Source organism: Notamacropus eugenii, chromosome 5, assembly GCF_028372415.1.
Source record: "Notamacropus eugenii isolate mMacEug1 chromosome 5, mMacEug1.pri_v2, whole genome shotgun sequence".
Lineage (NCBI taxonomy): Eukaryota > Metazoa > Chordata > Mammalia > Diprotodontia > Macropodidae > Notamacropus > Notamacropus eugenii.
Window position 1 is genome coordinate 368377640 of NC_092876.1, and position 23343 is coordinate 368400982.

A 23343-nucleotide genomic window follows, 5' to 3' on the forward strand; every position below is an offset into this window, starting at 1 on the left:
AGGCGAATCTGAAAGGAGCAATGGGGAGAAAGATGTCTAGCAACTACTCTTCTTGCCCTGTCTTTCAGGGGTTGTGAGAATCATATAATCATAGATCTAAAGCTGAAAGGGACCCTACTAGAGGCCATCTATTCCAATCCCTTCATTTTACAGGAAAGAAAACTGAGGCTCATGGAAGTTAAATGACTTGTCCCCGGTCACATAAGTAGTAATTGGCAGAGTCAAGATTCAAATTCAGAGTCTATGACTCCACATCATGCCATATCTACAGGCTTGGAGAGGGTGCCAAGAGATATGTTTTTCAGAAGAAAACTAGGTTTTAATTATCACTAGAAGGGGGAAGTAAATGAGAATAAAATAGCTAAGGGAGTGGTAGCCATGTAATTGCATCTCCTTTAAACTTCATTCCATTCTGTCAAGGCCCTAGGGTTCACTCATTTATGGACATCCAGATAATTTTCCTTCTGAATTGTCAAGGTAATTGTTGTGAAATTGTTCTGTCAAGTGGAGCAGTTAAAAACTCAAGAGACTGGATTGTTTTGAAATAACACATCAAGCATTCAGGATAGAGAGGTACACTGTAGAAAGATTACATGGACAGTATAGCATGATCCTCAAATGATACTTTTTAGAACAAGACAAAGTAATAAAATTCCTTTTGAAGGACAAGATGTTTCTAATCTCAAGGAAAATAATGATAAAAAAGTACAAATGAAAGGGATATAACAACCCCATATCTCTATGTTAGAAAACAGTAATCATTAGAACTTTTTTTGCTTATTGGTTAAAAAAATGAAAAATAGATGAGTAGAAATGACTATGTAGACAAGCAAAAAAAAAAAAATAGCCCAGTTGAAAACAATAGCCAAGCGTATTATAAGCCCAATAAATTACATGTAAGCATTCCTTTTTTGACATGAACTAAGCAAACCTGAAAGCACCTTGGAAGTAATAGGTTTGGACCAATATCTTACATTATCTCCCACAACAAACTCAGATATGAGACCTTAATACAAGAAATCATAACATAGAATGGAAAAAAGAAAGAAAACAAACTGAGGTATCTTTCATCAGTACAGCTGAGGAAAAATTCTTAATCAAATTAGGGATAGGGAAGAAAAGATAAAATAGGCCATTTGACTCCACAAAATTAAAACATTTTTGCATGAAATCAATGAAGACAAGTGTTAGAAGAGAAATTATTGAGTGGCAAAAATATTTTTGGGGGCAGAGCCAAGATGGCAGAGTACAAGAATAGACCTGTAGAAGCTCTCCCCCCGCAGTCCATAAAATACCTGTTAAAAAATGACTCTAAAAAAATTCTAGAGCAGCAGAAGCCACAAAACAACAGAGTGAAATAGATTTCCAGCCCAAGACAACCTAGAAGACTGACAAGAAAAGTCTGTTGCACCGGGTACAGAGTGGAGCACAGCCTGCAGAGCACAGCCCAGCCTTGGCCCTACTGTGCTACAGGGACAGAACTGGAGCAGGCTTGTGGGAGGCATCAACTACTTCATAAAAATTCAGCATCAATTTAAAGAAATTTAGTCAGGTGGAAAACCGTCATAGTTGATCTGTTTCTGTTATTTTCCTGCTGGAAAAATAAAGACTTCCAGAGCTAGATAGGGCAACAAACTGCTTTTATACAAAGCCAAGTTTGTTGATTAGGAGATATTTTCATATAATAAACTTTGCTCCCAAGTTAGAATCAGTATCTCTGATTTGAATTGAATATCATTTTGAATGGTTATTCTATTCCAAGTCTGTCTCATAACAATTAAACAATGACTCTATTTTCCCTGTAATTTCACCATTATCAACCATCAAGAATGGAAAGAATATGAAAGTAACAGCTATCTGAAATCTCATTTACTTGCTTGAATTTTTTCCTGATTTATTTTTCACAAAAATATATGATGTGTATATACAGGTCATGTGTGTATATAAAATACACACACATATATGTATGTGTGTATATAAGCATATTTGTGTATATCTATCTATGCCACATCTATACATATACACAAATAAACTAGAAAATAATTGTCATGTGCTTTCTATGTGTCAAGCACTGAGAATACAAACAGAAAAACAAGACAATCCTTTCTCTTAAGAAGTTCACATTCCCCTTGGAGTTCATAACACATTTGGGTGGGTTCAGTTACAAGGTAGATGGAAGAACATGACTGGCCTAAGGGTGAAGATGCAGGGTGGATGGCAAGATTCAAAGGTCCTTTGAGTTCACTAGCAGATCAGATGGCAATGCCTAATGGCAGAAGGTTAGTGGCAAAGGAGATGGTATGGCCAAGGTATCCTCTATACTTGCTCATCCAATTCCCTGCTCATCCAAAGGGTGTAAGTAACCATGTCCACCTAGCAAACTGTGGTGGAGGGAAGGGTGAGGGGGTAGGAGGGAAGACAGCCCACCACCATTGGGAAGGGGGAAGTAGGCTCAAAGATCAGAGTAGAGCAGGATCTCTACATTGGAATGAAAAGGGGGAAGATAGTGATGAGGATACAAACAGTACCCTCAGAATTAAAAAATAATATTCAGTGTTGACTATGTGAAGCCCCTAGTTTATTCTGTAACCTGAAAACACCCTAAAGTCCATTCCCCCTTATCTTGAACCTATATCAAAAGAAGTACTTTTGTTTCCTTTATGCTGTGTTCCCCCAGATCCTTTAATCTTTAACCTGTGTCCTCCTGCCCTGTCCTTAAATCCTTAAACCATAAAACTTCTCCCTTATCCTGGCCTTGTCTCCCCCCATTCTGGGTCATAAAATTTCACCCATCTGCCTTATCTTATGTCATTCATCTTCCTCATCCTGTCCTTAAATCTCCAATCCCCATTAGAAACCCTAAAATTTACATCATCATTCTATTGGCTGTATAGCTTTCTGTCTATATAAGTTTGGTTCTTTTCCTATATCAGTGCCTTTGTTTAGCTCCTTGCTAAATCTCAGGTCCATGCTTGTGTGTCAATAAAGCTCTCATTGACTAAAGAGAAGGTCTAAGTAAATTCTTTCATATCTGAACGAACTCTCCCAGCTTTGACCCAACAATAGCATCAATCTAGGAGATGGAAAAGGAAAGGAAGCCGTCACAAGAGTGTTCAGAGGAAAGGGCTTCCCACGGTGCTTACTTCTTCTGGGCTAACCAAATGAAATCTGGGTTGGGTGAACAGACCTCCTAAGACCCCTGGAAGGGCTAGGCTGAGCAGAGGATACCTGTGGAGTATGTAAATACACAGCATAATATATATTATAGATGTACACATGTATATGTATATATGTACACACACACATATATATGTAATTTGTAGGGGACTCAACTGAGTCTCTTGATCTACTTTAGCTTATGTAGGGCACAGACAACAGAGAAATAAAGGTGGTGCCCCTTTCAAGTTCTGAACAGTCACATTTGCCAGTTGTAACATGTTGGTCTTCCCAGAACCTGAATGGCCACCCTGAGTGGTATACTCACAAGATGTAAAGAGCATGAACTTCTGAGTGACTCATTTGTGTCTATGCCAGTGCCCTTTTCTTTGCCTTTTCACTGACATTTGCAACAACAAAAAAAATGGACTGAAACTTCAAGCAAGTATGAGCAGATTTTGCTATCAATCAAGCTGCAGTTAGTCAAGAAAAAAGTCAAATAGGGCAAGCTGAGTTCCAGCCGCTACCACTGCCACCACGCCAAGCCCGCCATTCCCCTGCCAAGCCCGCTGTTCCCCCACCAAGCCCACTGTTCCCCCGCCAAGCCTGCCGTCTCCTCACTGCCAACATGTCTCTTTCCAGCAAGCTGACTTTGGATAAGGTGGACCTGAAGGGGAAAAGGGTCATCATGAGGGTGGATTTTAATGTTCCTATGAAGAACAAAGAGATAACTAACAACTAGAGAATCAAGACTGCTCTTCCTAGCATCAGTTACTGCTTGGATAATGGAGCCAAATCTGTTGTTCTGATGAGCCACTTGGGCCGACTTGATGGTGTCCCCATGCCTGACAAATACTCCTTGGAGCCTGTGGAGCTCAAATCCTTGCTGGGCAAAGATGTTCTGTTCCTGAAGGATTGTGTGGGTCCAGAAGTGGAGCAAGCCTGTGCTAACCTACCTAATGGTTCTATCATTTTGCTGGAGAATCTTCGCTTCCATGTAGAAGAAGGAAAAGACAAAGATGCTTCTGGGAACAAGATCAAAGCTGAGCTAGTAAAAATGGAAGCCTTCCAAGCATCCTTCTCCAAGCTGGGGAACATCTATGTCAATGATGCTTTTGGAACTCCTCACCATGCCCACAGTTCCATGGTGGGAGTGAATCTGCCCCAGAAGGCATGTGGTTTCCTCATGAAAAAGGAGCTGACCTATTTTGCCAAGGCTCTGAAGAGCCCTGAGAGGCCCTTCCTGGACATCTTGAGTGGAGCTAAAGTTGTCCACAAAATCCAGTTGATCAACAATATGCCAGACAAAGTCAATGAGATGATCATTGGTAGTGGGATGGGTTTCACCTTCCTCAAGGTGCTCAACAACATAGAGATCGGAACTTCTCTTTTTGATGAAGAGGGGGCCAAGATTGTCAAGGACCTGATGGCCAAGGCTGAGAAGAACAGTGTCAAGATCACGTTGCCTGTCAACTTCGTCACAGCAGACAAGTTTGATGAGAATGCCAAGACTGGACAAGCCACACTGGCTTCTGGCATCCCTGCTGGATGGATGGGTTTGGACTGTGGCCCCAAGAGCAGCAAGAAGTAAGCAGAAGCTGTGGCCCAGGCCAAACAGACTGTGTGGAATGGACCTGTTGGAGTATTTGAGTGGGAAGCCTTTGCTCAAGGAACCAAAGAGCTAATGAATAATGTGGTGGAGGCCACCAAGAGGGGCTACATCACTATCATAGGTGGTGGGGATGCTGCCACTTGCTGTGCCAAATGGAACACTGAGGACAAAGTCAGCCATGTGAGCACTGGGGGTGGTGCCAGTCTGGAGCTGCTGGAGGGCAAAGTCCTTCCTGGGGTGGATGTCTAAAGGATGCCACTTTCCTGCCTGCTGGTTCCCCTGCACAGCCCTTCCAACATGACCCTGCAGTGCTTCCAGTCCCTTTCCTTGGCATTAGGCAAATTTCTCCCTCAAGACTCAACCAGTGGCTAGAAGATGGGGCAATGAGAACCCCAAAAGCAGCTCAACTCACCTTGTTGGTTCCTGGGTGTGTCTATTGTCAGATCTCATTTGAACTTCCTTAGTGCGTCTAAACCATTGTTGTGATCTGTAGAGTATGTGTACATATATATATATACTTTCTAAAGGCAAAATATAAATATATATATATATTTATATTTTGCCTTTAGAAAGAAAAATCAAAGCTAAAGCCGCTGTTAGCCATGCTCTCTTGAAATAGTCTGTTCTGTTCAGCTTTCTTAGCAGCTATTTTTGTCATTACCCACACATAGTATGGAAACAAGAAGAAGCTCCAGTCTGGGGGTGGGGGGTGGGAAGGTTGACCTGTGAAATAAACATTTCATAAAAGTGCCACCTCAATTAAAAAAAAAAAAAGGAGAAGAAAGTCAAAGGTAAAGGAAAAACAGATCATGAGAACTCACTCTTGGCCTTTTTTCTTGTGCCTGTTGTAGAATTAAGCAAGTATGAGAAGTGATTTTGTTATAGAGGATGGGAAAGCTGGTCTTATGTGCACCCTAGATTTTGGGAAAGCAGATTTTGTTCAAAGAACAGAAAAGATAGATCTTGCAGACAACAATTCTGTAAGGGAAGTAAGCCCGGGAAAGACTGGGAAGTTCTCAAGATCGAAATTCTAAAGACACAAAGAAAAACAATTTCACTGAGGAGAAAAAAGGGGATTTATCTAAAGGGGTCAATGGAGATATACAGAATTCACCAACTAATTTAAATTTTAAGAAGACACATGCAGAAGATGGGAACAAGTACAGTTAACAGGATAAATTTAAAAATGTGGCACGGTTCACTAAGCATAAATTTAAAAGTGTTTAAGCTTAGAATAAGCTTAGTCTAATAAAGAAAGTTAAGGACAACAGGGTTATTTTTTAAAAGTTAATATTGGGGATCAGAAAAAGCTTAAAGAAACAGAATCCCTACTAAGAATGGGTGGAATCATAATAATAGAAAATGGAGAAAAGAGAGAACTATTCAACAATCTCAAAATTATTGTTAGATTTGATGAAGATAAAACATTTAATAAAAAGTTCTTCTCTAGCAATAGACTTATAAGAATGGATTTTAAGGTGAATCTAGCATTCAGAAATAATTAACAAAAATTGTGCAATTTAGTAATATTCACATAAGTTTGAGTTCCTCTAAAATCTTTTAGAAATGTTAACAAATGCATCACAATGAGCAAACATCATCCTCTCCACTTAATATGTTTTCTTTTTTGAAGGATTTAACTATAATTGAAGTTTTCAAACCCAAGAAGAAGCAATAATTTTCCCTCCACAAACATGTAATATGAGATCATAATTTGGTTATAAATTATCACATTACATACTTTATGGATGGTTAAAATATTAAATATAAACATAAATATGAATAATAGATACCTTCCATTTTTTGAATTTACAAAACACTTGAAGTTATAAATGTATAAGTGCTGAAACAAATATATTTTACTTAGTCATGAACATTTTTAAAGAAACTGATTGTTTTTATGGTATTTATAGAAAAAGTACTAAATACAAATAATGTAGCCACAAGATAAGTTCCATTTGATTTCCTCATAATGTGGCTGTCATTAGTGAGGATATTTCTGACAACTACATGGATGCCTTAAGATTACAGTGGTGGCATCCAGGTGGTGCAGTGGATAGAGTACTGGCCCTGGAGTCAGGAGGACCTGAGTAGTCAGGGACCCTACCAGCTGTGGGCAGTTGCAGGAAAGCAAAGTCCCTGGGTTAGATTCCAGTTCAGAGGGGTGAACTGAAGTTTGCAGCTCCAGGAGGGACCACAGGAAGTAAGAGAATTTGCAGTGGCAGTGTGACTGGGGGCCCTAGCTGTGGCTCAGGGGTAGAGAGGAGTGCTTTAAGTCAGGCCCCTAGACAAAGCTAAGAAAACAACAGTACAAAAAACCCGAAGCCTGAGACATCATTCCTCACACCTTGGGAGTAGAACCTGACTATAATAATAAGCCACTTAAAAAAAGAGGGGGTAAGTAAAGAAGAAAGAGCCTGACCATAGATAGCAACTATGAGGATAGAGAAGATCCGGGTTCATTCTCAGAAGACAGTGAAGTTAAAAAAGCCACTTCTGTTTCAAAGAAAAATGTCAGATAGTCACAAGCCCAAAAGGAGTTCTTGAAAGAGCTTAAATAGAACTTTAAAAATCAAATGAGAGAGGCTAATGTAAAAATTAGGGAAAAAAAATAAGAGCAATCCAAGAAAATCCAGAAAGTTATGGGAAAAAAAAAGTCAACCAATTGGAAAAAGAGATCCAAAAACTCAAGAAAGAAAATAACTCTTTAAAAATTATAATTGGGCAAGGGAAAGCTACTGATGTTATAAGACACCAAGAAAAATAAAACAAAATTAAAAGAACGAAAGAATAGAAGAGAATGTGAAACATCTCATTAGAAAACAACTGATCTGGAGAAAAGATTGAGGAGAGACAACATAAGAATTATTGGACCACCTGAAAGTTATGATCAAAAAAAGAGTCTAGATACTATATCATAAGAAATGATTAAGGAAAATTGCCCTGAAGTTCTAGAATGAGAGGGTAAAAGAGAAATAGAAAAAAAAAACCCATCAGTCACCACCTGAAAGAGATCCCAAGATGAAAACTCACAGGAACATCATAGCCCAGTCAAGAAGAAAATACTACGAGGGAAAAAAATGTTGTGTAGCTACAGTCAGGATAACACAAGATCTAGAAGCTTCTACATTAAAAGACAGAATGGCTTGGAGCATTATATTTCAAAGAGCAAAGGAGTTGGGTATGCAAACAAGAATAACTTATCCAACAAAGCTGAGTACAATCCTGAATAAAACAAGAGAGAGAACATTTAATGAACTGAAAGACTTTCAGGTATTTGTGATAAGACCAGAACTGAATGGAAAATTTGACATATAAGATCCAGGAGGAACATAAAGTAAACCTTAAAGATCAATTATAAGGGACTCAATAAGGTCAAGCTATTTACTTCTAATATAGGAAAATGTGTACTCTTAAAAACGTTTTCATTATTTAGGTTGTTTGAAAGAGCTTCCATAGATATAAGGCTTAGGGTTGAGTTGAGTTTGATGGGATGATTCTTTTTTTTTTCTTCTTCTTCATTTATTTATTTATTTAACTTTTAACATTGATTTTCACAAAATTTTGGGTTCCAAATTTTCTCCCCTTTTGTCCCCTCCCCCACCCCAAAACACCGAGCATTCTAATTGCCCCTGTCTGCCAATCTGTCCTCTCTTCTATCATCCCTCTCTGCCCTTGTCTCCATCCTATACCCCTTTACCTGTATTTCTTATTTCCTAGTGGCAAGAACAGTGCTCGACAGTTCTTCCTAAAACTTTGAGTTCCAACTTCTCTTCCTCCCTCCCTCCCCACCCCTTCCCTTTGGAAGGCAAGCAATTCAATATAGGCCAAATCTGTGTAGTTTTGCAAATGACTTCCATAATAGTAGTGTTGTGTAAGAACTAATTATATTTCCCTCCATCCTATCCTGTTCCCCATTGCTTCTGTTCTCTCTTTTGATCCTGTCCCTCCCCACGAGTGTTGACCTCAAATTGCTCCCTCCTCCTCATGCCCTCCCTTCCACCATCCCCCCCACCCTGCTTATCCCCTTATCCCCCACTTTCCTGTATTGTAAGATAGGTTTTCATACCAAAATGAGTGTGCATTTTACTCCTTCCTTTAGTGGAATGTGATGAGAGTAAACTTCATGTTTTTCTCTCACCTCCCCTCTTTATCCTTCCACTAATAAGTCTTTTGCTTGCCTCTTTTATGAGAGATAATTTGCCTCATTCCATTTCTCCTTTTCTCCTTCCAATATATTTCTCTCTCACTGCTTGATTTCATTTTTTTAAGACATGATCCCATCCTCTTCAATTCACTCTGTGCACTCTGTCTCTATGTGTGTGTGTGTGTGTGTGTGTGTGTGTGTGTGTGTGTGTGTGTGTGCATGTGTGTGTGTGTAATCCCACCCAGTACCCAGATACTGAATAGTTTCAAGAGTTACAAATATTGTCTTTCCATGCAGGAATGTAAACAGTTCAACTTTATTAAAGTCCCTTATGACTTCTCTTTGCTATTTACCTTTTCATGCTTCTCTTCATTCTTGTGTTTGAAAGTCAAATTTTCTTTTCAGCTCTGGTCTTTTCATCAAGAATGCTTGAAAGTCCTCTATTTCATTGAAAGACCAATTTTTCCCCTGAAGTATTATACTCAGTTTTGCTGGGTAGGTGATTCTTGGTTTTAGTCCTAGTTCCTTTGACTTCTGGAATATCATATTCCACTCCCTTTGATCCCTTAATGTAGAAGCTGCTAGATCTTGTGTTATCCTGATTGTATTTCCACAATACTTGAATTGTTTCTTTCTAGCTGCTTGCAATATTTTCTCCTTGACCTGGGAACTCTGGAATTTGGCCACAATGTTCCTAGGAGTTTCTCTTTTGGGATCTCTTTCAGGCGGTGATCTGTGGATTCCTTGAATACTTATTTTGGCCTCTGGTTCTAGAATCTCAGGGCAGTTTTCCTTGATAATTTCATGAAAGATGGTGTCTAGGCTCTTTTTTTGATCATGGCTTTCAGGTAGTCCCATAATTTTTAAATTGTCTCTCCTGGATCTATTCTCCAGGTCAGTTGTTTTTCCAATGAGATATTTCACATTCTCTTCCATTTTTTCATTCTTTTGGTTTTGTTTTGTGATTTCTTGGTTTCTCATAAAGTCATTAGCCTCCATCTGTTCCATTCTAATTTTGAAAGAACTATTTTCTTCCGTGAGCTTTTGAACCTCCTTTTCCATTTGGCTAATTCTGCTTTTGAAAGCATTCTTCTCCTCATTGGCTTTTTGAACCTCTTTTGCCAATTGAGTTAGCCTATTTTTCAAGGTGTTATTTTCTTCAGCATTTTTTGGGGTCTCCTTTAGCAGGGTGTTTACTTGTTTTTCATGCTTTGCTTGCATGTCACTCATTTCTCTTCCCAGTTTTCCCTTCACCTCTTTAACTTCATTTTCAAAATCCTTTTTGAGCTCTTCCATGGCCTGAGCCCATTGAGTGGGCTGGGATACAGAAGCCTTGACTTCTGTGTCTTTCCCTGATGGTAAGCATTGTTCTTCCTCATCAGAAAGGAAGGGAGGAAATGCCTGTTCACCAAGAAAGTAACCTTCTATAGTCTTATTTTTTTTCCCTTTTCTAGGCATTTTCCCAGCCAGTGACTTGACTTCTGAGTGTCCTCTCCACCCCCACCTCGCCTCCAGATCCTCCCAGCCAGCACTTGGGGTCTGAGATTCAAATACTGCTCCCCAGCCTCAGGGCTTTGGGCGGGGGCAGGGCTGCTATTCAGTGTGAGATCAAGTTCAGGTGCTCAGGTGGGGGCAGGGCCACCTCCCTGGCTCAGTTCCCTCAGGGGATTTATGCAGAGACCTTCAACAATGGATCCAGGCTCCTGCCTGCTTGGGGAGCCCTGGTCTGCTCCTGCCTCCGCTGCTGCCTCCCGAGGGGGCCTGAGTTATGGGGGCACCCCACACCCCTCTCGACCCGCCGAAGAGACCCTCTCACCGACCCTTGTCACCTGTGGGTAGGGGACCCGCGTGGCCGCTGGAGATTCTGTCCCTGCTCGGATCCGCTCCTTTTGGCGCTGCGCCGCAGAGGCAGGGTTGGACTCTGCTCCAGGTCCGGGGTGCAAGGGACCTTTTGCGAGAGGATTTCAGGCTCTCTGGAGCAGAAATCTCCTCCGCTCCGTTGTTCTGTGGCTTCAGCTGCTCCAGAATTCGCCGGTGGTTCTTTTTTTACAGATATTTTATGGGCAGTGGGTTCGGAGGTAGCGTATGTGTGTCTTTCTACTCCGCCATCTTGGCTCCACCCCTCTGATGGGATGATTCTAAAAATTAAATTGGGTAGGGAGAGGTAAAATGGAGCAGACATCTCATACAAATGAGGCATGCATGGAAGAACTGCTACAGTGGAAGCAGGTAGAGTTGGAGGGCTGGTAGTGCTAGGAACTTATTCTCATCAGAACTGGGTTAAAGAGGGAATAACTTACATCTAGAAGGGCATAAAAATCTTCTAAATTTATAAAGAAATGAGAATGCAAGAGAACAGGATAAGGGAGGAAATTCTGGAAGGGTATGTAGATCAAGAAGAGGGTAGGAGGAGGGATTCTTACAGTGGTGGATAGATTAAGGAATAGAAGGGTAAAGAGTTGAGGGTACAGATTAGGGAGGTAGGAATTAGAAGTAAATTAGATGTGTGATGAAAGATAGGGTAAAAAGAGAAAGATAATAGTGATGAAAAATAAGATGGAGGTATAAATATATAAAATAAATATAAAATTATTTATATATAACATATAAATATAAAACAAATATATAAAAATTATATTAAAAATAAATAAAAATAACTGGTAATTATAACTTTGAATGTGACATAAAAACTTTAAGTTAAACATAGAAAAGACAAAATATCAAGTGCATCCTTTTAGATCACATCCTTTTCTGTACCAGGAAAGGATTCAGCAAACTCCTCCCACCATATGACTCAGACTTCCATGTGACCCAGACAGGTTGCATGGGCCTATTAATGAATGGGAAAGATCTTCCCATTTACATTACCATTACAACATTTAAAGATCAAATCATTCCAATGTTAAATAAATTATTTAAAATAATAGGTAAAGAAGGAGTCCTACTAAATTTATTTTATGAAACAAATATGGTACTGATACCTAAACCAAGGAGAGCAAAAACAGAGAAAGAAAATTATGGACCAATTTTATTAATGAATATGGATACAAAAATCCTAAACAAAATACTAGCCAGGAGACAACAACAATATATTACAAAGAGTACACATTGAGACCAAGTAGGAATTATATACCAGGAATGGTTTAATATAAGGAAAACTATTAACATAATACCAATGATAAAAGTCAAAAAAGATACAATTTTATCAATATATGTGGAAAAAAACTTTTGATAAAATACAATACTCATTCCTATTAAAAAACACTTGAAAGTATAGGTATAAATGGATTTTTCCTTAAAATGATAAGCATCTACGTAAAACCATCATCAAGCATTATTTGTGATGAGGAGAATCTGGAAGCCTTCTCAATAAGATCAAGAGCAAAACAAGGATGCCCCTTATCATCAATATTACTCAATATTGTTTTAGAAATGCTATCAAAAGCAATAAGACAAGAAAAGGAAATTGAAGGAATCAGAATGTACAACAAGATAATAAAACTGTCTCTTTTTGTAGATGATATGATGATATATTTGGAAAATCCTAGAGATTCAATTAAAAAGTCAGATGAAACAATAATTTTAGCAAAGTAGTAAAATATAAAATAAACCCACACAAATCATTAGCATTTCTATATATCACCAAAACCCTGCAAGAAAAGATAGTAAGAGATACCCCATTTAAAATCACTATAGATAGTACAAAACACTTGGGATTATCCCTGCCAAAACAAACCCGGAAACCACATGAACAGAATTATAAAACACTTTTTATACACTTAGAGCCAGATTTAAATAATTAGAGAAACATTACTTGTTCATGGGTAGGCAGAGCAAATATAATAAAAATGATAATTTTACCCAAGCTAATTTATTTATTCAATTCCATTCCAACTAAATTACCAAAAAATTCTTTTACTGAGTTAGAAAAAAAATTCATTTGGGAGAACAAAAGATTAAGAATATCAAAGGAACTAGTGAAAAAAAAAAATAAGGAAGGTGGTTTAGCAGTACCAGATCTTCAACTATACTATAAGGCATTATTAAAACTATTTAGTATTGGCTAAGAAATAGAAAGGTAGATCAGTGGAACAAAGTAGACTTACAACACACAGTAGCAAGTGACTCTGGTAACCTTGTGTTTGACAAATGTAAAGATTTAAAGTTTGGGGATAAGAATTCATTATTTGGTAAAAGAAAATAAAATTGTTGCAAAAGCTGGAAAGCAGTCTGGCAGAAATTGGGTACTGATCAATATCTTGCACTACTTATCAAGATAAAGTCAAAATAGATACATGACCTAGATATAAAGGGAAATATCACAAGAAAATTAGAAGAACATGGAACATATCACCTATTCGATTTATGGATAGGAGAACAATTTATGAATAAAAATAAGATAAAGAGCATTGTGAGGTACAAAGTGGATTATTTCAATTACATTAAATTAAAGTTATTGAACAAATAAAACCAATATAACCAAAGTTAGAAGGAAAGTAGAAAATTGGGGGGAAATTCTTTATAAATAGTTTTTCAAAGGTCTAATTTCTCAAACATATAAAGAACTTTGTCAAATTCGTAAGAACACGAATCATTCTCCAAATGATAAATGGTCAAAGAATATGACCCAGTAGCTTCTGATGAAGAAATCAGAGTTATGTATAGTTATATGAAAAAATGCTCTAAATCATTCTTGCTTAGAAAAATGCAAGTTGAAACAATTTTGAGGTATCTTATACTAATCAGTTTGACTAACAATAGAAGGGTGAAGTGACAAATGTTGGAAGTGATGTGGAAAAATCAGGACACTCATTGCTGGCGGAACTATGAACTAATCCTAACATTTTAGAAAGCAATCTGAAATTATGACCAAAGATATATGCCCAAACTGTGTGTACACTTTGATGCAGCAATACTACACTTAAGTCTCTTCCCAAAGGGGATTAGGGGAAAAGGAAAAGAACTTACATTTTCTAAAATATTTATAGCAGTTCTCTTTGTAGTAGCAAAGAACTAGAAATTGAGGGGATGCCCATCAATTGGGAAATGGTTTAACAAGTTATATGATTGTGATGTAATACTACTGTGCTATAAGAAGTGATGAGCAGGTTGATTTCAGAAAACATGGAAAGACTTGAATGAGATAACGAAGAGTGAAATGAGCAGAACCCAGAGAACATCGTACTTAGTAATAGCAATATTTCCTTGAGAACAACTTTGAATGACTAAGTAAATTTGAGTATTATAAATACTCAAATCAGCTATGAAGGACCAATGGAGGAAGATGCTATCCAGAGAAAGAACTGATAAATAGAATATATTTGTATCTAACGATAGCCTTCTCTAGTGCTGGGTGGGGAGGGAGAAAAAAGTGCATAGCAGAGACCAAAAGAAAATTAGAAGGAAGCACAGAAAAGCAGGGTAGCTTTGGAAACAATGTGTAGTATTTATTATACAGTGGGTTTTTTTTTTTTAAAGTAAACAATGTGAAATGGAAATTCATGATTTTATACTGTATCCTCTTTTTATATTGTGCTTTTTTGTCTTTTTGTATTTAAGTTCAAAATGAATAAAACATTTAAAAAAAAATTCATGCCTCTTACTTACATAAAGTTCTATGGATAAGAGAATGAGATAGACAGGATAGCTTTAAAACCAAAATACTGAATCTATTATATTCTTTTTAAAACTGTAAGCTGTACATTACAGAGATTTATGGTTCCATGAACAAATCTTTTTTTCTGTTCATTTTATACAGAGGTGCTTGTGCGATTGTGTTTATAAAGTACAGAATGACAAAAACATATAAATTAATATCAACAGAAAAAATTTCATGAACTGGTCTAATTGAGGTGATGATCAAAATTTATGTGACCAACTAACTGTAATCTTTCACTCTAAGACCCCAAAGTCCCACTGTTTCATCTGGTTATATGGTTTTTGCATACATTTATATCTACAAATACAATGTGTGTAACCACCCTATGCCATTGCTTCTGTTTCAGTCCTGCCCTGACATAAGCATGCGTGTGGGGATAGGGTGGGGAATGAAACACAAAGATAATAGGTAATAACTAATTTGACTTACTAGGGGCAAGATATCCCACTTTTGCTGCCACCACTAGAAGTCTGAAATACCATTCTTGCCATTGTCAAAAATCTAAGTCTAAGATATTTTGGGGGAATTGACAAAGTCTTTCCATTTTTCTGGATGAGAGATATAGGCTAAATAATAATAGTATAGGTTGGTAAATTTAGATCATAAACTCCCTGAGAGCAAGGATTGTCTTTTGCCTCTTTTTGTATCCCCACAGCTTAGTACAGTGCCTGACACATAGTAGGCACTTAATGTCTATTAATTGATTGGTTAAATGGCCAAACCCAGAGTAATCATTAATTTACTCTATATCGACTTGAAAGAAGGTATATAGTGTACTCCCAGGGATCTATATACTTGTCTTTTTGGTGTTTAACATTATTATCAATGATACAGATAAAAGTATAGGTGGGATGTTCATCAAATTTATAACAGTGGCACAAAATGAGAGGATTAGCTAACAAGTTAGATGACAGAGTTGGATTCTAAAAGATCTTGAGGTACTTCAACAGTGGGCTGAGTCTTGTAGGAGGAAATTCAAAAGGAATAAATTTGAAGTCTTGCACTTGGGTTTAACAAATCAATTTCTTTTTTGAATAATTAATTTATTTTTAGTTTTCAACATTTGCTTTCATAAGATTTTGAATTTAAAGTTTTCTCCCCCTTTCTTCCTTCCCCCCTCCCCAAGACATGTAATCTGATATAGGTTCTACATATAAAAAAATATGGAACACTTCCTGAATTTGCATGTCATGCTTGCACAGGGGCCATTGCTAATCTTCTCTGTATTATTCCAGTTTTAGTGTATTGTGCTACTGAAGTGAGCACTAATAATTTCACAAATATAAGGTCTGGGAGACGTGTGGCTGGAGAGTAATTCATTTAAAAAGCGTGAGGTTTTTAGTACACTTTGGGCTACAGGATGCATCATAATTGTTGTATTCATCCTTTGTTTTTCAACAAGACCATGACATCAGAGAAATGACGACATGACTTGCACTTGACTTTGTTTTGAGTGAGGGAGGGCTGTGCAAGGTCACCAACCTCACTTTTTCCTCCTGAGCCATATGGGTTCAGTGACCAGATATTCATCAGGATGACTGGAGACAGCCCAGGATGCAATGGGAGATATTGGCCTTCTTGGGATGGTCTTTTTGGGTGCTCACAGAGGGAAGTTAATGCCCATTGAGTGAACAGGTATCCTTAAGAAGTAGTCAGGGAACGGGTAGGAAATGGTGACTCTGCAAAAGAAAATTAGTAGGATCCGATAGATTAGAGAGAACAATTTCATTAAAACCCAACAGCCAGGGAAAGTCAACAGTGTCAAATGTGGCTGAAAATTGTCAAGCAACAGAAAGAAGAGTGGAGAGCAGTGACAAATGCTGCAAATAGAAAAAAAGGTGAAGGGGAAAAGGCATTTATCAAGCACGTATTATATGCCAGGAATTTTACAAATATTATCCCATTTGATTCTTACAACAAACTTAGGAAATACGTGCTATTATTATCCCCATTTTACAGCTGAGGAAATTGAGGCAGACAGTAGTTAAGTGACTTGCCCAAGGTCACACAGTGTCCAAGGCTATAACTGAATTCACATCTTCCTGACCCCTAGCTCAGCAGCAGTCTAGACCCCTGTACCATCTGATGACTTGAGGATACAGGTTGAAAAAAGGTCATTGGACCTATTAATTTAGAGTTTTTGGTAATTTAGGAGAGGGTAGTTTTGAGTCTAGCGGTGGATCAGAAGCCAGACTGCAAGCAGCTGAAGGGTGGAATGGGGTAAAGAGAAGGTTAAGAATGAAAAGGAAGGGTTTAGATTGTGAAAGGAAAAATGAGGGAGATCTGCCTGTTCATAGGCATTAGGAAAGGAGCCAACAGAAGAGATTTTACGGGGCTTCAGGCAGACTTAGTCCATAACCTGTTTACATATACAGAAAGCAGCTCACATTTTTGGATGTGGCCACTGTGGGAATGTGTTTTGCTTAATTAAGCGCTTTTTTTTAAGAGAGCTTTCCATTCCTCCTTCCTGTAGAGGGAGTAATGGGAGAGACAAAAAATGACTTTAAAAAAGACAAGATTTAACAAAAGTTTAAAACACCTGAGGCTCAGAGAAAGTGACTCGCCCAAAGCGTACAAAGGTGCCAAGCGAGGGAACAGACCCTGGGCCCTGGTGGCCTGACGCGGGAGCCCGGGCACTCCCAGCAGTCTAGGTGATTTTTCCCCCCAGAAGGCAGGGGAAAGGCTAAGCTCCAGGGACCAGGGAGGCGGGGCAGAGAAGAGTGAAGGTGCGGGGCTCTCGCCTCCGCGTCGGCTCCACAGCTCCGGGCTCTGCGCATGTGCAGTTCTCCTTCTGCGCCTTTCCCAACTAGGAGGGAGTCACTGATGCCGCCTTCATGCTCACCTCAAGCTAGAGCCCGCCCCGCTGGCTCTCGGACCCGAGGGTGCCGGTTTTCCCTGCATCCCCAGAGCCGAGTAAACTGAAGACCGACGCCGGTGCAGAGAGGTGGGAGGGGATGGGTGGTCGTGGGCAGCCCAGGCGTAAACGTGCCGAATGGGCGACTATAGAGTTCTGGTGGTGCGGCTGCAGAACTTTGTCAAGTTCACGGTCACACTGTGACTCCGTGGCCCAGCCTGACCTGTCCACTCGGGCACAGAGGCAAGGAGCTGGGTTCTCATCAGTTGTCACCGGAAAAGAACTCTTCTTCAGCGGGCAGTTCCGAGTAGATGGCTGCCGCTTCGTAACTATGTGCAAGTTGTTACCCTTCCCGGAGCCTCTGTTTCTTCATCTATAAAACGGGAGTTATAGTCCTGCTTAGTTTACAGGGCGGTTTTATATCAAGCCCTAAAGTATAAACGTGAGCTAAATTGTGCGATATAATTCAACCAAAAAGTACTAGATTACAGACTAAAAACCGTACTTGTTTTCTTCCGTCGCTTCCCCTGGAAAAAGGCCTACAGCGTCGGGACCCAAAAGTTCAGCCCACCACCGGAAGTGGTGTCGTTTCGGGACGTGCAACGTGAGCACGCGACGGAAGAGGGGGAGGAGGCCGCCCGCGTATATAAGAATCCTTCCCACAGTCCTCTCTTTCTCTTCGCCATCTTCTTACCGCTTACCGCCATGAAGTAAGTAAAGATGCTTGCTTCCCAATCCGCGTCCATCCTCGGGCCTCCCAGGCCGCCGTGTTGGCGGGTATGGCATTTCCTCGCTGGGGACGGCCTCCGTGACTGACCTCCGTGGTTTTCGTTTCAGGGTCGAGCTGTGTAGCTTCAGTGGGTACAAGATCTACCCGGGTCACGGAAGGCGCTACGCCCGCACGGACGGGAAGGTGAGATGCATTCACGGCCGCCCCCGGCTCCGGGACGTGACGGAGCCGCCTGGCGGCCCGGACCCACCGCGAGCAGACACGCAGCGCCCGACGCGCGACCTGGGGGGAGGCTGCCACCATTTCACTTTTGCGCGGGGTGACCGCACTCCGGGCTCACTTTCTATTCTCATTTTATTTTTCGAGTAAGCATTCATTTTCATCCCGATCCCAGTTTGGAAGTAAAGCAAAACTTCTATAAATAAGAAATAATCGCGTTATACAAATTTCCACATCGTCCCCAAAATGGCTCATTCATCATTTTGAATCCATTACCCCAGCCCTGCTGAGTAGTATAGCCCTGTAATGGCCGGTCATTTTACTCCTTGTGAAGATTTTTTTGCTTTTACAATGTTACTGTATAAGTTCTGGTTTTGCTGACTTCACTTTGTATTAGTTCTCACAAGTTTTTCAGAAGCCCCCCGCCCCATCCTTTTCACCCCATAGGCCACAATATAATCCATTGTGTTCATGTACCATAATTTAGTCATTCTCCCAGTCGACTGATTGGTATTCCCCTTAGTTTCCAGTTCTTTTCTAGTAACAGAAAGTTGCTGTAAATTTGTTTGTACGTAAGGGTCAGGGTTGTTAGTAAACCGTTTTATCCTTTGCCTATCGTTCTGGTAGTTTATGATAATTTCTTTTGGCTTCCTACAAGTTGGAGTTGTCTTTCCCATTGGCCATTTGCCTAACAGGATAATAATTCTTTCCACTATGTAATAACTGATGTTTGAAGATTTTGTATGACTAGATAACCTGTAAAAACTTTCTCACTGTAGGTTTTCCAGTTTTTGAATGCAAAATGCGAGTCTGCATTCCTTTCAAAGAGGAACCCCAGGCAAATCAACTGGACTGTTCTATATAGAAGAAAACACAAGAAGGGACAGTCGGTTAGTAAAACGTGTTTGGTATTTTGGCGGACCTTTTTTTATCTTTAACTTGTGGGGAGCTTTGTCCAGAAAAGTAGATGATTAATGTTGCATCTTATTCGCCTAAGATGCTGAAAGGTTAAGCAACTTAGGGATACAGATAGTATGTCTCATAAGGAGGACTTTGATTCAACAAGTCATCCTTCTGGACTACAACTTACCTTTCATGACTGGTATTATGATGGAAATAGAATAGATCAATAAATTGCTAAAGTGTTTTTTAAAAAGTAAACTTAAAGGAGAGCCCTAATTGTGTCATTCTGTTTTCCTTGGTAATAGAATAATGATTTTAATAGTTTAGTTTATAAGAATTTTTCCAGTGATAACTGGATTGGTCTTCCTCTTTCAGTGATATTTCTAACATGGTTACATTTGATATTGATGTAATTGAAAGTTGCTTGTGTTTTAATTCTGGAATACTCTAAGGTATTCTGTTGAGAGTCATAGTAAGAGAGAATCTCATAGCAGTTGGTTAAATCACATAAATAGTATGCACTTTGAAAGTTTGAGGCTCTAAAATTTGGAAATGAGATGTGAGAGTACGACAGAGTTAAAGAATCAAGTCTTTTCAAAGGATGTGCCATTGGGAATAAAACAAACGTTAGTAACCTAGTAATAACAGTTTACATTTACATGCAACTTTCTATATAGCCATTTGAACCATGTTGGATCATAGTGCATAGTTTACCCTAGTCTAACCTCCTTGTTTTATTAATGAAACTTTTCATTAAAGCTGAGACTTTTCCAGGGTCACAATTAGTAGCCAAAGGAAAAAAAGGTAGATATGATCCAGGCCTTCTGATTCCAATTTTTTTTACATATACACTTCTCTCTAATATATTAGCCAACCCAAGAAGGATCTAGGATAGATGTGGCTAGAGCCTGGACCCAGAATCAAAACCTGAGGTCAGTTCCAGCATCAGATTCTTCACTTTTGTGATGCTGCAACTCATAAGTCAACCTCAGTTTCCTCAAGTGTAAAATAAGGATAATAGCTCCTACCTCACAGAGTTGTTGTGAAAATCAGTGAGATAATAAGTGATTAGCACAGTGCTGGGCACATAGTAGGTACTTAGGAAATGCTTATTTCCTCTGAGCCCCCGAATTGTTTATGACCTCTTCCCCTCAACCTTCCTTTATTATCTGATATCAAGTGATCTGGAAAACATGCGCAAATATAAGTAAATACAAGAATTTGGGGCAGAAGAATACCTAGCACTTCAGGTAAACCTGCTGAATGACCTCGTTTAGGAGGTGGAAGAAGCTGAGGTTTGAAATAAGCTAGAGCTTCTGATATGCTTAGGTCAGGAAGACATCAGATGCTAGACATAGAGGTCGTCATGTGTAAAGAGTAGGAAGTAGGCCAGTTTGACTAGAATGTAAGGTTCTTTGGTAGAGTGAAGTATGTAATGAGTGAAGGGCAGCCACATTGTGTAGTGTAGTTCACTGAAAACTTTTTAGCAAGAGAATTTCATGGTCAGATATGTGTTTTTAGGAGTATTGCTTTGGCAGTAAAGTGTAAGATGGACTGTGTAGGCCCAAAGACCAATTAAAAAACATTGGTGGAGCTTGAATTAGAGCAGCAGGCTTGAAAATGGAGATGATGGAGAATACATTGGTGAGATGATCTGGAGGTAGAATTGGCAGGTCTTGGCAGTTGATTTAGATGTATGTAATTAAGGGAGGGGTAAGGGGGTGTCTGACGCTTTGAACCTTGCTGAAGTATTAGTGATGCCTTTTGACAGAAAGTAGGAATGTAGAATGTATGGGAGTATTGTCAGGTGTCTTGTGTGTGTATTTCACTTTGGTTTTTTGGTGTTAGGTTTTAGTGAATCAATATTTCCTATTGCTTGTCCTGAAAGGCTAGGTAAAATTAAAACTGGGCACTTGGATCTTCTAACTTTTAAAAGGCAGTAAAAATGGCCAGAGTAGACAAATGAAAGGGGCATTTGCAACTGAATATTCGAAATGGAATTCTTTTACTGAATACAAGCATTGTTTTGCCTTCCTACCCTTGGAATAATAAAAGGGGCACATTTTTGCCAGCATTTGTGTCAAATATATTAGTAGAAAGAACACTGAATTTGGTGAGAAATTGGGATCAGTTCCTGACTTGACTATTAGTAACCATATAGAACAGGTAAGCTGTTCTACCTCTCTGGACCTTATCTATAAAATGAGGGAAGTTGTACTAGATTGTTTCTAAGTCAATGCTCTAATGATTCCTCTTCTTCAGACTCCCTAGTTAATGAAATGCTATTAATTTTCTTCAGGAAGAGATTCAAAAGAAAAGAACTCGCCGGGCTGTTAAATTCCAGAGGGCCATCACTGGGGCTTCTCTTGCTGATATAATGGCCAAGAGGAACCAAAAACCTGAAGTTCGGAAGGCCCAAAGAGAACAGGCCATCAGGTAAGGAATCACTTACTAGTTTGTAGTGTTAATGGTCACACTTATCTTCATTAGTTTTTCTGTAAAGTATGTAATGTCAAAAGTTAATACCTAAAAAGATGTATATAGCCATTATGGCCTTTGTGTGGTGTATGAAAATTTGCTCTCTTAAATAGGCTGCAGGTCAGGTTATTTTGTTGTTATCACAAACTGGTTATGGGATGGTGAATAAACAGTTTTTAAAATATTTGCTGCTCTGCTAACTTCAAGATTAGTGATATGTTTTCATACATTGAAGTTGAATGAAAGTGTATTGGTTGTGTAGCTTTAAGGTATGAATGATCTATTGAATTGGAGTTTTAGTGACAACTCTTTGAGTGTGTATTCCACACTGCTAACCCCACCCCTCCAAGAGTGCTTTGCTCTGGGGACATATGAATATTCCCAGATTCATGTTGGAAATAGTGATGTTCTTTAGAGTGGGAAGATGGTTATGAATGGTAACTGTTTTCTGTTTTGCTGCTAATGCCTGGTTCCACTTTTTCAATTTTGTATTTCTGCTTAAGGTAATTTTTACTTTCCAGGGCTGCCAAGGAAGCCAAAAAAGCGAAGCAAGCAACTAAGAAGACAGCTGCATCTGCTGCTAAGGTAATCATTGTCATACTCTGGTTCCTGAAGTACATTTACCTTGAATATTAAATCACTGCAGTATGGGAAAAAGTAATTCAAGCAGAAGTTGGGTGACTTGTGGTTGGGACTATTGAAGATGGAGGTTGTTTCGGGTAAACTGGAAGTGATCTCATTTGAACATTAGAAGTATATAAACAAGATCATCTCCAGTCACAAATAAGCAGCTTCTTTTGTTTCCTAGTTTCAGTTGCAGAGAAGATGCTAACCTACTTTGGATGGAGTCTAGACCTGGAGTCAGGAAACCCCAAGTTCAGATCCAGTCTGAGACACTTAATAGCTGTGTGACCTTGGGCAAGTCACTTAACCTCTGTGCCTCAGTGTCTTCCTCAGTAAAATGATAATAACAGCACCTGTCTCTCATGGTTGTTGTGACAATCAGATGAGGTAATTTTTGTAAAGTATTTGTAGGCATAGTGCCCTGCACTTAGTAAACACTATGTAAATATTAGCCATTATTATTACCAATGAAATAACAGGTCCAGTCACCTATCCTTATCAACGTACCCCAAAGCTAACCTAGGTTTACCTAAGAACTACTGTAGAGAATCTTAAGCAAGGTATATACCAATACTAGATTCAGGACCAGATCTGCGAAGGGGCTACACAGCAGTTTGAAGAAGAGGGAAGGGAAGGAATGAGGTTGCTGGCTGTTTTATTTTTGTGCCTGATTTGAGATGTTAAAGTATTGAACAATGTGTAGGAAAATTGGAATCATGTAACATTAATTCATTTCTTTTTCATAGGCTCCTACAAAGGCAGCACCTAAACAAAAAATTGTGAAGCCTGTGAAAGTTTCTGCACCACGAGTTGGTGGAAAACGTTAATTGTCTACTAAATTGGATTAAGTAAAATAAAATTTAAAGCAACTGTGTTGACTTTCAAGTGGTTTGTGAATTTTGCCTCAACTATGAAGATGTGGCTTAATGTTAATGATAGCTTACGAAGCATACTTTCAGTT

At 39.1% G+C, this 23343-nt stretch overlaps 1 protein-coding gene, 1 non-coding gene and 1 pseudogene across 3 annotated transcripts; 2 read left to right on the forward strand and 1 right to left on the reverse strand.

Moving 5' to 3' along the window:
* Positions 1–3784: 3784 nt before the first annotated feature.
* On the forward strand, positions 3785–9963 carry LOC140507960 (phosphoglycerate kinase 1-like; annotated as a pseudogene).
* Positions 9964–15731: 5768 nt separating this feature from the next.
* LOC140509320 (U6 spliceosomal RNA) lies at positions 15732–15840 on the reverse strand. The gene has a single exon (XR_011968651.1). It is a non-coding gene; the product is annotated as a U6 spliceosomal RNA (small nuclear RNA).
* A 536-nt stretch (positions 15841–16376) lies between these two features.
* RPL24 (ribosomal protein L24) lies at positions 16377–23252 on the forward strand. Of its 2 annotated transcripts, none has more exons than XM_072614142.1 (7): positions 16377–16412; positions 17966–18138; positions 18266–18341; positions 19157–19267; positions 21580–21716; positions 22280–22343; positions 23129–23252. In XM_072614142.1, the coding sequence occupies exons 1-7, from the start codon at positions 16392–16394 to the stop codon at positions 23207–23209; spliced, it is 663 nt and encodes a 220-aa protein (XP_072470243.1). In that variant the 5' UTR covers positions 16377–16391; the 3' UTR covers positions 23210–23252. The 2 variants fall into 2 exon arrangements, with proteins under 2 accessions (XP_072470243.1, XP_072470244.1); XM_072614143.1 differs by lacking the exon at positions 16377–16412 and adding an exon at positions 17359–17518.
* Positions 23253–23343: the final 91 nt, after the last annotated feature.

Bases quoted from the DNA above. Each gene is read 5' to 3' on its own strand.
- RPL24 (XM_072614142.1), top strand. From the start codon at position 16,392: ATGCTGCAAATAGAAAAAAAG. The intron at 19,268-21,579 runs GTTAGTAAAACG...AATTTTCTTCAG, and splicing joins AACACAAGAAGGGACAGTCG to GAAGAGATTCAAAAGAAAAG. The intron at 22,344-23,128 runs GTAATCATTGTC...TCTTTTTCATAG, and splicing joins CAGCTGCATCTGCTGCTAAG to GCTCCTACAAAGGCAGCACC.